Source organism: Pantherophis guttatus, chromosome 12 (assembly GCF_059756535.1).
Source record: "Pantherophis guttatus breed Tessera chromosome 12, ASM5975653v1, whole genome shotgun sequence".
NCBI lineage: Eukaryota > Metazoa > Chordata > Lepidosauria > Squamata > Colubridae > Pantherophis > Pantherophis guttatus.
The window spans coordinates 13,630,770-13,647,212 of NC_142074.1; the positions used below are offsets into that span (position 1 = coordinate 13,630,770).

The following is a 16,443-nucleotide window of genomic DNA, read 5'->3' on the forward strand; positions in this document are numbered from 1 at the left end:
GGAGGAGGAGAAGGAGCGGAGCCAGGGCCGGGATGGCGGTGCAGGCGGCGCACTTGGAGGCCGACGCCTTCCTGGTGTGCTTAAACCACGCGCTGAGCACCGAGAAGGAGGAAGTCATGGGGCTCTGCATCGGGGAGGTACGGCCGCTGGGACCGGCAGGGGAGCCCAAACGGGCCGCAGAGAAGGGCCGAGCTCCGCCCGATGGACCCGGCCGACGGGCTCCAGGGGAGGAGGCGATCTGTTAACTGGCGCTGAAAGAGAAGCCGACGTAGTTGCTTGCTTTTTTTTTTCTTCTTAGTGCTTTGATTATTGTGGGTTTTATCCCGCCTTTAATAATAATTATTGAATATTTTTTTTAAAAAATGTTTTTATTTTTAAAAGATGAAGATGATACGGAATACTATGCTGCATGGAATAGATTCTCTCCATGGTTGGAAACACGAGGTAGAAGTTGGAAGGTGAAAGAATCAGGCTAGGTCAGGGGTCAGCAACCTGCGGCTCTGGAGCCACATGCGGCTCTTTGGGCCCTCTGCTGTGGCTCCCTGTCAGGTGATCCCACCACTGGCTGGCCCCGCCCCTCGCCTCCTCTCTCTCTCTCTGTGTCTCTCTCTCTGTGTCACTCTATGTCTTTCTCTCCCTCTCTCTCTGTGTCACTCTATGTCTATCTCTCTCCCTCTGTGTGTCTCTCTCTCCCTCTCTGTGTCTCTCTCTGTGTGTCACTCTATGTCTCCCTCTCTCTGTGTGTGTCTCTCTCTGTGTCTCTGTCTCTCTCTCTCCCTCTCTCTCTGTATCACTCTATGTCTCTCTCTGTCTCTCCCTCTCTCTGTCACTCTATGTCTCTCTCTGTTTTGTTTTTTTTTAATTTGATTTATATGCCGCCCTTCTCCGAAGACTCAGGGCGGCTTACAATGTGTTCAGCAATAGCCTTCATCCTTTTGTATATTTATACAAAGTCAGCTTATTGCCTCCACAACTGGGTTCTCAATTTACCTACCTTAGAAAGGATGGAAGGCTGAGTCAACCTTGAGCCTTGGCGAGATTCGAACCCTGCAGTAATTGCAGGCAGCTGGTCTTAATAACCAGCTTAATAACAGGGTGCCTTAAACCCCTGTACTACCAAGGCTCTCTGTGTCTCTCTCTGTGTCACTCTGTCTCTCTCTCTCTCTCTCTGTGTGTGTGTGTGTGTGTGTGTGTCTGTGTCACTCTATGTCTCTCTCTCTTCCTCTGTGTGTCTCTCTATGTCTCTCTCTCTCCCAGTCTCTCTGTGTGTCTCTCTCTGTATCTCTCTGTGTCTGCCCAGGCCGCTTCTCCATCCCCCGCCGTCGCCCTTACCTTCTTAGGTCAGGCGAGAAGTGATAGGGAGGGGAGTGTGAGGGGCGGGGCCAGCCAATGGTGGGATCACCTGACAGGGAGCCACAGCAGAGTGCCCAAAAAGCCGCATGAGGCTCCGGAGCCGCATGTTGCTGACCCCTGGCCTAGGACAATAGTTTCCACATGTTGCCAGTGCAATTGTATGCATTGCAATAATTGACAATGGGAATTGTGCTGGAGAGCGGGAATTGATAGGAAGGAAGCACATGCACGCACACACACACATATTTGCAGTGACTGAATGAATGTAATGACGTGCAAAGTGCATTTACACAATTCATCTTTCCACAAGCTGGAATTGAACATCACACAAAATTGGTTTCATATTCTGATACTCGCAAACTAAACAGAATAGCTGCTTCAAGTTTGTGCAATATATAAAACTGCAGGGAAATAATCAGCATTTTTTTTCAAAAAGTGTCACAGAGAGGTGAGATGAAGACGGATAAGATGATAGCTTGTAGGGCTGTCTTTACACACGGTAACCTGATGCAGAGGCTCACTATATCATGCAGATAGCAATAGTGCAATGTATCTTGTGTTGTATTGCCTAGCAATGATTTTTCTTCTTTGTTATCTCCAGGTTGATACAAGCCGAATTGTTCACATTCACTCAGTGATCATTCTGCGCAGGTCAGATAAAAGAAAAGACCGTGTGGAGATTTCTCCCGAGCAGCTCTCAGCTGCTTCAACAGAAGCAGAGATATCTTTTTATCAAGTTTATGGATTAATGTTAGTTTGAAAGCAGGTAGATATTTGCAATCTAGAAAAGAGACTTCCAGTTTCTACTGATTTCTTTTTCTATGCTGCAAGAGAAGTTTAGACTGAAGTGTGTTTACTTTGATTATTGTCAGTAGTTCTTCCTAATGACCTTCCTTGCTTGTTTAAATGTGAGAAAAACTTTATTCCAGGGATTTTATTAAATTACTGTTTTGATGGGGTTGCAAATAAATTAAATGTAATTTAGTGCTGTTGTAAGGTAAAGGTAAAGGTTTTCATTGGAACAGATAGAATTTGAAACTATATTAAAGGTAAACGTTCCCCTCGCACATATGTGCTAGTCGTTCCCGACTCTAGAGGGTGCTCATCTCCGTTTCAAAGCTGAAGAGCCAGCGCTGTCCGAAGACGTCTCTGTGGTCATGTGGCCAGCATGACTAAATGCCAAAGGTGCACGGAACACTCTTACCTTCCCACCAAAGGTGGTCCCTATTTTTTCTACTTGTATTTTTTACATGCTTTCGAACTGCTAGTTGGCAGAAGCTGGGATAAGTAACAGGAGCTCACCCCGTTACGTGGCACTAGGATTCAAACTGTTGAACTGCCGACCTTTCGATCAACAAGCTCAGCGTCTTAACCACTGAGCCACCGCCTCCCTTCTGTTGTACCTGTTGTACCACAACATAAAAAGTATATTTATTTTTCTGGTAGTTTTTTTTAAGCACCCTTAACTAACACACAGATTGGCTGAATTAACAGGACGCCCCATGAGAGTTGTAGGCTGGTATCACTCTCATCCTCACATAACAGTGTGGCCATCACATGTAGGTAAGAGAAAGATGCTTGAAATCATTTTCTGTCCACCTCTTTCCCATTGAATGAGTAAAATGTTGACATGGATAAGATTTGAAGAGAGTCACTTAAGCTGTGCTTTGTACGGAACTTGATAATTAGTTCTAATCAAATAAGCTATATTTGACTGGCAGAAAAAAATTCTGGCAGTTGGAACTGAATCGTTGACCTTCTGCTAAGCTATGGTTCTATCCAAGAAGATTGAAGTACAGAAATATTTAATTGAAACTAAACTGTGTGTAACTCTTCTAATATGCATACATCGATCCAGCACCGATTCTGGCATATAGCAAAATAGTAGTATATTTTCACCTATTCAAAAAATCTGCTTTATTGAACTCTTGTCTAGAATTCATTATATTTCTGGGAGGTCAGGAATATTCTGCTTTAAGTCACATACACTGAAAAGGAGTCATTTTCCCCCCCAACATTTTGAAGATAGGATTGCAATTGGACAAGTAGCAAGTTTCGAGGAATCTGTGGCCGGACTGTCCTCTTATTTTCATTAGCTTTTATGCTCACCTTGATTTTGGCTTTCAAATGTCCTCTTTTGGATAGCTTCTTTCCTGAAGCTTTCTGCTGTTTCTGGAAAAAAAAAAAGGAACATTTATTTGACTTGATCATCTGGTGCCGATAGTCCCATGACTGCCATTTCTGTACAGGGGAGATGTTTGAAATCTCATACCTTTTTTTTGTTGATGATTTTCTACAGATGTGCGCACACAAGCAATGTATCAGATGATGGACCAAGGCTTTGTGGGGCTTATCTTCTCTTGTTTCATTGAAGATAAAAACACAAAGGTAAATAGAACACAAATAAATGGTACCTGGTCCTCTGATAGGACAGGTATCTTGCTATCTGACCTCATTTTGTAATAAGTGTTTTGCTCTGTTTCTAGTCAGCGTAGCTGGAAGCTGTTAAAATATAGTGCCACTCCTATGCTTTTAACGTCGGCATGATTTGCAAGAACATTCGTTTTAAAATTGTGTTAAAAAGTAGATTTCCTGCATATATTTTTTTTCTTTCCATGCATGATATTGGAGTCCTGATATGTAAATTGGGTATGTCAGTGACCCAGTACAGAATCGTAAAGTTTGAAAAGTGCACGAACTCAGCTAAATGGGATGGTAACTTTGCAACAGTCTGTTCAACTATCTGGCTTTCCTTCCCTCAAAGCATCCGTCCAGATATCCAGGGTTCCTAGAAAAAAACAAAACAAAATTGGTTGTATAATTTATAACCAGTGGATTTCAATCATGATTGATAAAACATGGAAGATACTTTTAACAATTCCTTGAGATAAGATAATGTTTCCTCAAATGAATCTCTTGAGTACTTAGTTGAAGGTTGAAATTAACGCCTCTGAGCTTAACTGTACCCTCGGATGAAATTGGTCAATGCTGATGAAAATTTGTCCATGAATATAATGTGTTTCTAGTACAGTCTAACTGAACATTACGAAAGAAATAAATGACAGGAGACCTTTGGTTCCAACTAAACAGTGTGTGGAATATGTGGTCACATCTCAAGTATCTGGTTTCATTCTGGCTAGAAAGCAGGGAGATTAATATTTAATCAGGGTGCAGACGGAATAATATGACACTAAACCCTATTTGATAATAACGTGTCCCTCAACAATTTTCCCTCCTCTTACTCCCAGAAAATCGTTTTGTCAGTAGTGGAAAATTGGATTAAGCAGCTACATTGTGTGTATATGTGGGAAGTGTATGTGTGTGAGAGAGAGACTTAACATGCTTCACACGATTATCTTTCATTTGATGCAGACGGGCCGAGTCTTGTACACCTGTTTCCAGTCCATTCAAGCCCAGAAGAGCTCTGAGTAAGGATTTTGATGAACATCCGTGCAGCAAACTTAAAACTTCTCTCACACTTTTCTTTCAATTTCAGTTTTAGTAATTCTCCCCCAGTGCATGTAATTGCGTTGTCTCTGTAGTAAGCTGTGTGAAGAGAAAAGAAATCTCATACCTTATCCCAGGGTCAGCAACCTGCAGCTCTGGAGCCACATGCAGCTCTTTTACCCCTCTGCTGCAGCTCCCTTTCACTCTAAATATGTGTCACAACCGCCAATGTGCGACACCGCCGGCACGCGATTTATTGAGCTTTTCAACCCCCGGTAGGCCAACCATGGATAAATCCAAGAAAAGAAAGTTTCAGAAGAAAACAGACCATTTAATTCAACTTCATATGCTAGTTTTGTGGCCGCTCAAGAAATAGTCAGGCACGGAAAGGGTTTTGTGGCTCCCGGTCTTTTCTGTGGGAAACGAGTCTAAATGGCTCTTTGAATGTTTAATGTTGCAGACCCCTGCCTTATCCTATCCCTATCTCCATCCTACTAACACTCTGTGACAGCTATTTCACCAGCTATTATAAATCCAGAGTTCCTGCTGCGTTATAAAACAGTTGTAATAAAATGATCTTATTGTGTGTGCGGGGGCTCACACACGTAGCATGGAATAAGTATCTTTTATTGACTTTGATAACTGTTTAAGGTGTCTGCCTTTGGTTGAAAATGACTTCTGCAGAACTATGTACTGCCTTGAAGGGAGGGTGGAGACAGGGCATGCTGGTGCACCTTTTTCTCTCTTGGTTCGAATTGTTTGGAGAAGAGGGGATGGAGAGGAAATCTCTGCCAGAGAGTTGAGGGAGAGGAAAAGGCAGAGAGGGGAGTGGGTGGGGGAAACAGTAAAAGAAATGCAGAGAAGAAGTGAGAAATGTAGCCATAAGTGGGCACTAGGAGAGCCGAAAGCTAGGGTGAAAAGAAGACACGGTGGGCCAGGTTTTACACTCTGGCTGTAAAAGATCAAATACAAAACAAATGGTGGGTAGGAGAAGAAAAGGAGAAAAAAGCAAAGTCAGAAAAGCTTCATAGTTATATAAACAACGTAAGAACACAGTAACTTAATAAGCGAAGGGGCAGAACGTTATTCTATATTCTATTGAGCCACAGTGGCGCAGTGGTTAGAGTGCAGTACTGCAGGCTACTTCAGCTGGCTGCCGGCTGCCTGCAATTTGCCAGTTCGAATCTCACCAGGCTCAAGCCTTCCATCCTTCCGAGATGGGTAAAATGAGGATCCAAATTGTTGGGAGCAATACGCTGACTCTGTAAACCACTTAGAGAGCGCTGTAAAGCAATGTGAAGCGGTAGATAAGTCGAAGTGCTATGGCTATTAGCTGAGTGAAGGCCCAGCGTTTTGCTCCCTTATTTTAACAAGGGAAGCAGCTATTGGTGGGATAATGAACCTGCTGTTACACTCACATTCCCACTAACAACGGTTAATAAACAAGGCTTAAGGCAATCTCATCATTGAAAAGAAACCTGGTCTATAACAAAGCCTCTACATTCACATAGGCAGTGCGTATGCAGAAGTAGGGCCTCTCTTCCATCTGAGTCTCCTCTACTAAGTTCTTGCAGGACCAGCAAATAGGAAAAAACAGTTACCCAAATGTTTTTTTTTAGAAAACGTGATTTCCCCCCCCCCCCAAATTGTATTTGTATGATGTGTACACACTTTCCCCTATAGGTACGAAAGGATTGAAATCCCCATCCACGTCGTCCCTCACAATACCATTGGGAAAGTTTGCCTCGAATCAGCTGTGGAACTGCCGAAAATCTTGTGCCAGGAAGAGCAGGATGCATATAGGAAAATCCACAGGTGAGGTGAAATCCAGCTTCCTTTTCGCCTATGGAGATCCTCAGTCACCCAGGCCATGGTTATCCCAAAGGTGCTTTTTCAAGAGGCAAGTGGACTTTCTTGATTTTTTTTTTCCCTTGAAGACATTTTGCTTTTCATCTGAGAAGCTTCTTTAGTTCTCTTCTTTAGAACTGAAGAAACTTCTTGGATGAGAAGTGAAACGTCTTCAAGGAAAAAAAAATCAAAGTCCAGTTGCATCTTGAAAAAGCATCTTTGGGACAGGTTCCTTGTTAAATCACCTGGGCAGGGAGGATACTCTACACACAGTACACCCCACTCTCCTCCCGCTCCCCCTCTCCCTCTCTCTCTCACACACCCCAATAGGGAGTCCCTTCTAATTAGGCCAAAAACATACCTGTGATTTTTGGGGATTGCTGTCACTGTTTCAGTAACACAGGTATATCTTTTCTTTCCTTGTTTAGCCTCACCCACCTGGATTCTATAACCAAGATTCACAATGGCTCAGGTACGACTTCCCATCACCCAGAGTTTGGGGGGTGCTGCTTACATCTCGAGGCTCAGAAAGATGTACCGTATTTTTCAGAGTATAAGACGCACCTTTTTACCCCCTAAAAGGGGGTGAAAATTTAGGTGTGTCTTATACAACAAATGTAGCCCTGCCTACCCGCCGGCCCCCACCCTTTGGCCTCTGCCTCCCAGCAATTTACCTCCTTGCAGCAAGAAGAAACAGCCCATTTCAGCTTCAGCACAGCCTAATTAGCACAAGTCGATTGTCCCTTGGATTGGCCTCCTGACTCAGCTGTTTTGCTCTCAGCTATTTTGCGCGGGCCTCTGCTGCTGGCTGCAAGGAGGTAAACTGCTTGGAGCAGTGTTTTTTTTTTTTTTTCCTTGTGCTAATCAAGCTATGCTGAAAACGAAAATGAAAGTAAAGCAGGCTATTTGCCGTTTGCTGCCAGGAGGCAAAATTTGCTGGGAGGCAGAGGCAGATTTCTTTTTCTTGTTTTCCTCACCAAAAAAGGTAGGTGCGTCTTATAGTCCAGAGAGTCTTATACTCCGAAAAATACGGTAATTGGGCTTCTGGGTCCTTAAACATCTATCAGCGGGATGTTTTAACTGTCCAGTGTAACTAATGGCAGGATGGAGGGGAGGGGGAGCTAACCGAGAGGTGGCATCATCCATATTGTATGGGGCTGAAAGTTTCGGGGGCCTTCCTGCACCATTTTCTTGAGGTATCTCCTGCCCGCTCATAGCTGCCCCTTTCTTTCCTTGCCAGTCTTCACGAAGAACCTCTGTAGCCAGATGTCTGCCATCAGCGGACCTCTGCTGCAGTGGCTGGAGGACCGTTTCGAGCAGAACAAACAACGGATGCACGAACTGCAGAGGGAAAAAGAAGAGCTCCTGGAAGAACTGGCTGCCTTGGAGTGAAGGAGGCCGAGGCTTCTGCGCTCCTGGGTTCAGCCCCCTCCTGTCTTGCTGCTGTTTCTCCTGCCCCCTTTTTCCATCTTGCAGCCGTGACTGCTAGAGAAGGCCAAGGCCACTTCTGCTAAATGGCATTTCAGGGCGGTGAGGATTCCGTGTCGAGCAGACCAGCAGATACTGCAGAAGAAGAAGAAAATAACTTTTTTTTTACATGGTGGACTTCATTTTTTTTCTTTGAACACAACGGGTCTTGAAGTTGTCAAGGTCAGATAACATGAGCACAGCAGCCATTGTCCTTACTGCATTTAGTAGCGAGTGATTCTTAATTTATCTCAGGATGCACCATTTGGGTGGGTCTTCAGAGATAACGCGCCTCCTTTCTTTTGCCTCATTCTTGCTCCCGTCACGTTTCTTGACTGCCGAAGAAGGATTTTGCATGCCTGTCTCTTTTCGAATGGAATAAAGTCAAATGATTCGATTCCTTCTGAATGTTGTCCCCTTGCCAGCTCCATTCCATATAAAGAAGAAGAAAATAAATATCGCAAATAATGCAGAAGAGTCAGTGAGTCTAACCGGTGCTTTATAACCAAATTTAATTAGTAAAACTTTGAAAATCTCAGCTGGACGAGCTCATCCTAGAAGATTTTCCTTTCAGGGCATTCTGTAATCGAAGACCTCAAGGGCCGAGATTTTGATTTTGATTTTGATTTCAATTTTGATTTTGAGAAATGTTTTTTTCCCCCCAATTTTCAGACTGAAAGGGAAAACTAAGGCATCTGCACGGAACAAAAACTGTGCTTGTTCTGTTTGTTGCCGGTATCCAAAAACAGTATACAAATAATAGTTTTTGCTGTTTTCTGTTAGTTCCCACCTGCAAGTGCTGGAGATGGTGTTACTATCTCATATCATATGGTTGGGTTCCTTCAGTGCACTGTCTTTTTCAGGGTCTCTCCCAATTAAACCATTTTAATACATTTTCCTAACATTTTATATTATGCCTTATAAAAAGCTGGACTTCAAAATTGCATTTCTTTGGGGGGCGCTTGTCAAGGGTCTTTTTAAAACCTTATCAAAATTAACTCTTTGCACCCGTAAGGCTCTTCCTTTTAATCGAAGTGATTAAACTAGCAAGAAAGACCCTTTTCTTCGGCTTGTCTAAGATTTAAGCTAGGATCCTTTTTTCTATAAGCAAGCCACAATCAAGCGTACAAACAAGCCACAGATTGAGATTCTGCCTCATTAGGAGAGCAGTAAACTAAAGAAACACATTTAACCATAATGCTAAGCAAATTACGGACAGAGATATTACACTTCTGGATCCTGAGAGGAAGAAACAAAAAAGAGTTGAACATCTGAATTGGTGTATTGGTTGTTAACTTGCTTTAGGATGAGGAAGAACATAAGCAGGGTATCGGCGATGGCCATTGCACAGAGTTCAGCTGTTCTGAAAATTGCATGGACTCCCATTTCACAGAAAGCCAAAGAAGGAGATGCAGGAATCCGGCAGGAGCTGGTTCTTTGCTGGTTGTGTCTCATTTCTATCTTCCTTTTGTCAGGCTGAAAATCCTAGGTGTTAACAACATTTATAGGCTACGCAAAAGTGATAATCAACCAGCCCAAAAGAGAAAAAGACTCCAGCACCGCTCCACTTAGTAATCGGCACTCAGATCAGCATAGATTAACTCCAAAGTTAACTTCAGACCAACAAGTAAGCAATACCCCAGACAAGAAACTGCCAAAGAGCCATCAGTAAAAAGCCCAACCAACGAATCTCTTAAGACCGCCCCCACCTACACAGACAGGCAAGACATCAGAATATAAACTAACAGCAAACAACACTCCTTGCTAGCACTGATGATGTTACCGAGTTGGGTAATGAAATGTCTGCAAGAAAACAAGCTCAGAGAGCCCCAAGGACCCCATAGTCTTCATTCTCCTCCTCCTCCTCCTTTCCTTTCTAGCACTGATGATGTTATCTAGTTGGGTAATGAAACATCTGCAAGAAAACCAGCAAGCTCAGAGCAGCAAGGACCCCATAGTCATTGTCTTCCTCTTCCTCCTCTCCCTCCTAGCACTGATGACGTCACCTAGATGGGTAATGAAATGTCTGCAAGAAAACCAGCCAGCTCAGAGAGCACCAAGTGCCTCTCATTTCAACCCCGAGCTGCAAATATTCCCCTTTATTGGAATTTTAGATGGCTCCCTCTGAGTTGCCCATTTGGCGGCAGCGTTCTTCTCCCATTTCATCCCTCAAAACTGCTGTTGCTGCAGAATGCTCAGCCTTGAAGTCCCCTCACCAATGGTTTAAGCAACTGCTTTCATCGTTTTCTCCTCCCCCTCCCCACCCCCCATGGCTCCCCTTTTGACCAGGATCAGAGCCAGGCCTTGGAAGAACTGAAGCATCTCAAAAGAGCTGCTGCAGCTGCAAATACCTCACCGCGTTCTTCTCTAACGAAACAGCTGCATTGTATGTGAGCCCCGGCCAGCCGTTAATCCCGGACAAAGCAAGTCTAATCTGGGTTGGATTTCCCTCTTCTTATCTGTGTTTTTAACTCCCAAAAATCAATGCAGCAACTTTAGGCCTGCCTACTGTCAAGGCTTTGACTAACCCAACCCAACCCAAGCCTTGGTTCGTTCTCAAAGAGTCTTCTTTATTGAGTACATCATATTGGCACTGCTTCAGAGGAAAACCGATTCTAAATCCTTCCTGCGGTTTCAGTATAATTAAACTAGGAAATAACCTCATCCCCCCCCTCCAAGTGTCGCAGGTCACATTGGTCAATTGGGTGAATTGGTGGGCACTCCTTCCCCAACCTTATTGGTTGCCCTCTCCCGTCTTTGGAAGAGCTTTATAGCTCCCACTGCCTTAAAGGTAAAGGTAATGGTTCCCCTTGCACATATGTGCTAGTCGTTCCTGACTCTCGGGGGCGGTGTTCATCTCCGTTTCACAGCCAAAGAGCCAGCGCTGTCCGAAGACGTCTCCGTGGTCATGTGGCCGGCATGACTAAATGGCAAAGGCGCATGGAACACTGTTACCTTCCCACCAAAGGTGGTCCCTATTTTTTCTACTTGCATTTTTTACGTCCTTTCGAACTGCTAGGTTGGCAGAAGCTGAGACAAGTAACGGGAGCTCACCCCGTTATGCGGCACTAGGGACTCGAACCGCTGAACTGCCGACCTTTCGATCGACAAGCTCAGTGTCTTAGTCACTGAGCCACCGCGTCCGTTAGGGTTAGAGTTAACCACTGCCTTAAGAAAGTTCAAAACATTCTTAAAGATCCATCTCATAACTATTACCATCTAGCAGACGGTACAGGACGATAAAAACAAGGACAAAGAGGCTGAAAACAGCTTCTATCCCAGACCAGGAACTATTGAATTCTACTGCACAGTGCAATATTAATGCAATATCAGGAGTTTTCAATTCAATTGTATAGCATTCAGTGCTGTCGTTACATTGAATGGCCATTAAATGAATTGTTGTAAGTCAAGGACTACCTGTGTTCTTATATTCTCAGCTCTAGTTGTAGGATAGAAATCAACCTGCCTTAATTTACCCAGTTCCCTAAACAGTGCGTAAAAATGCTCTGAAACATTTCTTTGGGGCAGGGGATTAACTCCGTTGCAGCGGTGTTTACGATAAGCCACAAGCCATCCTGCAAAATTCAAGGGAAAAAGGAAAAACATGTTTCTGTTTCAAATCCGTGAATCGAACACATCCCATTTGTTGCCGGGTTTGATTTCACCAGATTTCCCTCTCTTCTCTTTAACCTGCCAGTGCCCCCTTCTTGTATGCGTCGACATAATTGCAAACAATTGAATTTGCTATTCCTGCCTTTGCTGGAACCATCTGTCCTAGAGGCACCTTTTTTAGCCAACAAGTTGTTCTGTTAGCACAACCAGAGGAAGGAACTCTGTTCCCACGCATGCCACTGGCATCGGCTGGCAGGGCCCTCCGAGAGGTTTTTTTGAATTCCATTCTGTTTCCTCGCTCCTTCCTGGATAATGTTTACAGCAGCATTATCTGAGTTCATGGCTCCCTGGCAGCTGGCCGGCCTATTTATAAACTCCCCGGGGAGGTTGAGGAAAATGTGATTCACGAGCATAAAGCACCACCGCGCTGGACAAAAGGGTGCATTCCTTCCTCGTGATACAAAGCTGAGCTGACACCTGTCATTTCTGAATGGTAGAGAAAGTGTGGTGTTGCGCGAGCCACAGGATCTGTGGACCCCTTAATCACATCTTAACTGGCCCTTTTAAAAAAAAAAAAAACAGTTTTTAAAACTTTGAAAGTATGAATCGGGTTGTCATCCGCGAACAAAATGAGCTATCAAGAGCCACGACGATACGAATACGAGCTTTTGTAAAAAAAACAAAAAAACAATCCGTTGTTTTCATTTTAATGAGTGCATCTCTTTTCATTGGAACGGATGGAATTTGAAACCATATTAAAGGTAAAGGTTCCCCTCGCACATATGTGCTAGTCGTTCCCGACTCTAGGGGGCGGTGCTCATCTCCGTTTGAAAGCCGAAGAGCCAGCGCTGTCCGAAGACGTCTCCGTGGTCATGTGGCCGGCATGACTCAACGCCAAAGGCACATGGAACGCTGTTACCTTCCCACCAAATGTGGTCCCTATTTTTCTCCTTGCATTTTTTACCTGCTTTTGAACTGCTAGGTTGGCAGAAGCCGGGACAAGTAACGGGAGCTCACCCCGTTACGCGGCGCTAGGGATTCGAACCGCCGAACTGCCAACCTTTCAATCGACAAGTTCAGCGTCATTTTATGTCACCGCATATTCTGTCCCTTTTTTAAACCACTTTTGCAATCAGTTACCTAAATGCCATCCAATATTTTTAGCTTGGATGGGATGGGTTTTCCAAGAAAGGATAAGCGTTTCTTGTGCCTTTGGAAAGGTGATCCAGCTCATTCTACAATATTTTGAGTCTGGATATCTAGGCTGAAGTCTTGTTCCAAGGGCCTCCTCCTCGCTCAGAAATATTATTCCATCTTATTCTGTCCTGCTCTTTCTCATTCAGGTCATGTCTTCTGCCAGTAAACTCTTTATCACCAGTAGAGAACAGAAGAATGTAACAATGGGGGAGCTGGATTAGACCAGAGACCAAAAGTTCCCACAGTAGCCAACCAGATGGTGGTTTCGAATCATCCTGTGTTTATTTTGTACACAGTTTAATTTTAATTGCAGCCCTACGGGCCTGCTCGGTATATTTTGCTGTCCTTTAACCTCTACTGTTTTTATCATTTTTAGTGGCCTCCATTCCCACAAGACATAAAAGTCAAAATAAACGCACTAAGGCTGACTTGTTTATTTAAAGCATTTGTAATCTACCCTTATATTAATTCATTTATTCCTTGGAAGCATTAATATTCCACCTTTTTATTCATTTGTTTAAAGCATTTATATTTCAACTTTTTATTCATTTCTTTAAAGCATTCATATTCCACCTTTTTATTCATTTCTTTAAAGCATTTATATTTCAACTTTTTATTCATTTCTTTAAAGCATTTATATTCCACCTTTTTATTCATTTCTTTAAAGCATTTATATTTCAACTTTTTATTCATCTGTTTAAAGCATTTATATTCCACCTTTTTATTCATTTGTTTAAAGCATTTATATTCCACCTTTTTATTCATCTGCTTAAAGCATTCATATTCCACTTCTTTGCATTCATTTATTCCTTGATTCAAAAACACTTCTATTCCATCTCTTTACATTTATCTATTTGTTTACTTAAATCGCTTCTATTCCACTTCTTTATTTCCATCCATTCCTTTAAAGCATTAATATTCCACCTTTTCCCTGGGAAACTCCAGAAAGGGCACCCGAATCTCTCTCCTCAACAATAGCCCTGTGAGGTTGGTTGGGCACAGAAAGGGAGGGCGAGGAAGGGAGGGAAGAAACGGAGCTGAACCAAAATCAGTGAGCGTGTTCCGGGATCAACTGGGGGAATGGGCCAACTCACCATGGCCAACTCAGCATGGGCCAGCTTGCTGCAAGACAACTTCTTGTGGGACAATTTAGCAATTCTATTTAAATATTTTTGCCATTCCCATCTCATTCTGTCCCTCCTTTGACATCCTTTTCTTTAATGATTCTATCCAGTGGTGAAATCCATTTTTTTTACTACCGGTTCTGTGGGTGTGGCTTCGTGAGTGTGGCTGGGAAAGGATACTGCAAAATCCCCATTCCCTCCCCACTCTTGGGGGAAGGATACAGCAAAAAATCTTCATTCCCTGCCCACTCCAGGGGAAGGATACTGCAAAATCCCCATTCCCTCCCCACTCCTGGGGGAAGGATCCTGCAAAAAAATCTTCATTCCCTCCCCACTCCTGGGGGAAGGATACTGCAAAAAATCTTCATTCCCTGCCCACTCCAGGGGAAGGATACTGCAAAATCCCCATTCCCTCTCCACTCCTGGGGGAAGGATATTGCAAAATCCCCATTCCCTCCCCACTCCTGGGAAAAGGATACTGCAAAAATCTCCATTCCCTCCCCGCTCCTGGGGGAAGGATAATTGCAAAATCTCCATTCCCTCCCCAATCTGGGACCAGCCAGAGGTGGTATTTGCCGGTTCTCCGAACTAGTGAAAATATCCGCTACAGGTTCTTCAGAACCTGCTGGATTTCACCCCCGATTCTATCCCGCACTTTCTTTGATATTAGTGAAACTCTTTGTCCCGCAGCCAGTTGTCCTGCAACAAGTTAAGACTGTGGCGAGTTGTCCACGGGGCCTTAAACCCTCCATCTCCTAGGTCCAGTCCAGTGATGAAATCCAATTTTTTTTTTAAACTACCGGTTCTGTGGGCGTGGCTTGGTGGGCATTGTGTGGCTTGGTGGGCATGGCTTGGTGGGCGTGGTGTGGCTTGGTGGGCATGGCTTGGTGGGTGTGATGTGGCTTGGTGGGCATGGCTTGGTGGGCATGGTGTGGCTTGATGGGCATGGTTTGGTGGGCGTGGTGTGGCTTGATGGGCATGGCTTGGTGGGCATGGCTTGGTGGGCATGGTGTGGCTTGGGCATGGCTTGGTGGGCATGGTGTGGCTTGATGGGCATGGTTTGGTGGGCGTGGTGTGGCTTGGTGGGCATGGCTTGGTGGGCATGGCTTGGTGGGCATGGTGTGGCTTGGGCATGGCTTGGTGGGCATGGTGTGGCTTGATGGGCATGGTTTGGTGGGCGTGGTGTGGCTTGATGGGCATGGCTTGGTGGGCATGGCTTGGTGGGCATGGTGTGGCTTGGGCATGGCTTGGTGGGCATGGTGTGGCTTGATGGGCATGGTTTGGTGGGCGTGGTGTGGCTTGGTGGGCATGGCTTGGTGGGCATGGCTTGGTGGGCATGGTGTGGCTTGGGCATGGCTTGGTGGGCGTGGTGTGGCTTGATGGGCATGGTTTGGTGGGCGTGGTGTGGCTTGATGGGCATGGCTTGGTGGGCATGGCTTGGTGGGCATGGTGTGGCTTGGGCATGGCTTGGTGGGCATGGTGTGGCTTGATGGGCATGGTTTGGTGGGCGTGGTGTGGCTTGATGGGCATGGCTTGGTGGGCATGGCTTGGTGGGCATGGTGTGGCTTGGGCATGGCTTGGTGGGCATGGTGTGGCTTGATGGGCATGGTTTGGTGGGCGTGGTGTGGCTTGGTGGGCATGGCTTGGTGGGCATGGCTTGGTGGGCATGGTGTGGCTTGGGCATGGCTTGGTGGGCGTGGTGTGGCTTGATGGGCATGGTTTGGTGGGCGTGGTGTGGCTTGATGGGCATGGCTTGGTGGGCATGGCTTGGTGGGCATGGTGTGGCTTGGGCATGGCTTGGTGGGCATGGTGTGGCTTGATGGGCATGGTTTGGTGGGCGTGGTGTGGCTTGGTGGGCATGGCTTGGTGGGCGTGGTGTGGCTTGGTGGGCATGGCTTGGTGGGCGTGGTGTGGCTTGATGGGCATGGCTTGGTGGGCATGGCTTGGTGGGCGTGGTGTGGCTTGATGGGCATGGCTTGGTGGGCATGGCTTGGTGGGCGTGGTGTGGCTTGATGGGCATGGCTTGGTGGGCATCCTGGTTGCTCTTGTATAATTATAATTGTATAAGAGAAATAACAATTATCTTGATAATTGTTAGTGAAGCAGCTACATTAGCTTCAGGTTTATTTACCGATGTGTTGCCACACCTTAAAAACAATGACATACCACAAACAACAACTCCTCTACATTTCTAATGTTCATTTGCTTACCAATATAGGCCGTTAAATGATCAAGGGAAGGATGGAAATTCATGTACGCCTTGTTTCTCTAGCCTTATAAATGGGAACATGCGATGCAGGGATGAAATGCTCTCGGCTGTTAAAGCCAACCACGAGCCCCCCATCCGTCCGCGGGGCTCCCCAGTGCGGCTCAAGGGAGTGGAGGGGAGTGGGTC

General features: G+C 45.2%; 1 protein-coding gene and 1 long non-coding RNA gene across 3 annotated transcripts; one reads left to right on the forward strand and one right to left on the reverse strand.

The window, feature by feature from the left end:
* Window positions 1-4: 4 nt before the first annotated feature.
* BRCC3 (BRCA1/BRCA2-containing complex subunit 3) lies at window positions 5-8,512 on the forward strand. The gene is made up of 8 exons (XM_060692108.2): window positions 5-137; window positions 1,955-2,074; window positions 2,829-2,916; window positions 3,653-3,741; window positions 4,726-4,781; window positions 6,484-6,615; window positions 7,077-7,120; window positions 7,889-8,512. The coding sequence occupies exons 1-8, from the start codon at window positions 33-35 to the stop codon at window positions 8,038-8,040; spliced, it is 786 nt and encodes a 261-aa protein (XP_060548091.1). The 5' UTR covers window positions 5-32; the 3' UTR covers window positions 8,041-8,512.
* LOC148112223 (uncharacterized) lies at window positions 3,246-16,438 on the reverse strand. 2 transcript variants are annotated; one of them, XR_015729714.1, is made up of 3 exons: window positions 16,259-16,438; window positions 3,626-4,899; window positions 3,246-3,525 (listed from the first exon to the last, which is right to left on the reverse strand). It is a non-coding gene; the product is annotated as an uncharacterized LOC148112223 (long non-coding RNA). The 2 variants fall into 2 exon arrangements; XR_015729715.1 differs by having other exon boundaries at window positions 3,626-4,141; window positions 16,259-16,418.
* Between the last annotated feature and the right edge of the window lie 5 nt (window positions 16,439-16,443).

Bases quoted from the DNA above. Each gene is read 5' to 3' on its own strand.
- BRCC3 (XM_060692108.2), top strand. From the start codon at position 33: ATGGCGGTGCAGGCGGCGCACTTGGAGGCCGACGCCTTCCTGGTGTGC. The intron at 3,742-4,725 runs GTAAATAGAACA...CATTTGATGCAG, and splicing joins TTGAAGATAAAAACACAAAG to ACGGGCCGAGTCTTGTACAC. The intron at 7,121-7,888 runs GTACGACTTCCC...TTTCCTTGCCAG, and splicing joins CAAGATTCACAATGGCTCAG to TCTTCACGAAGAACCTCTGT.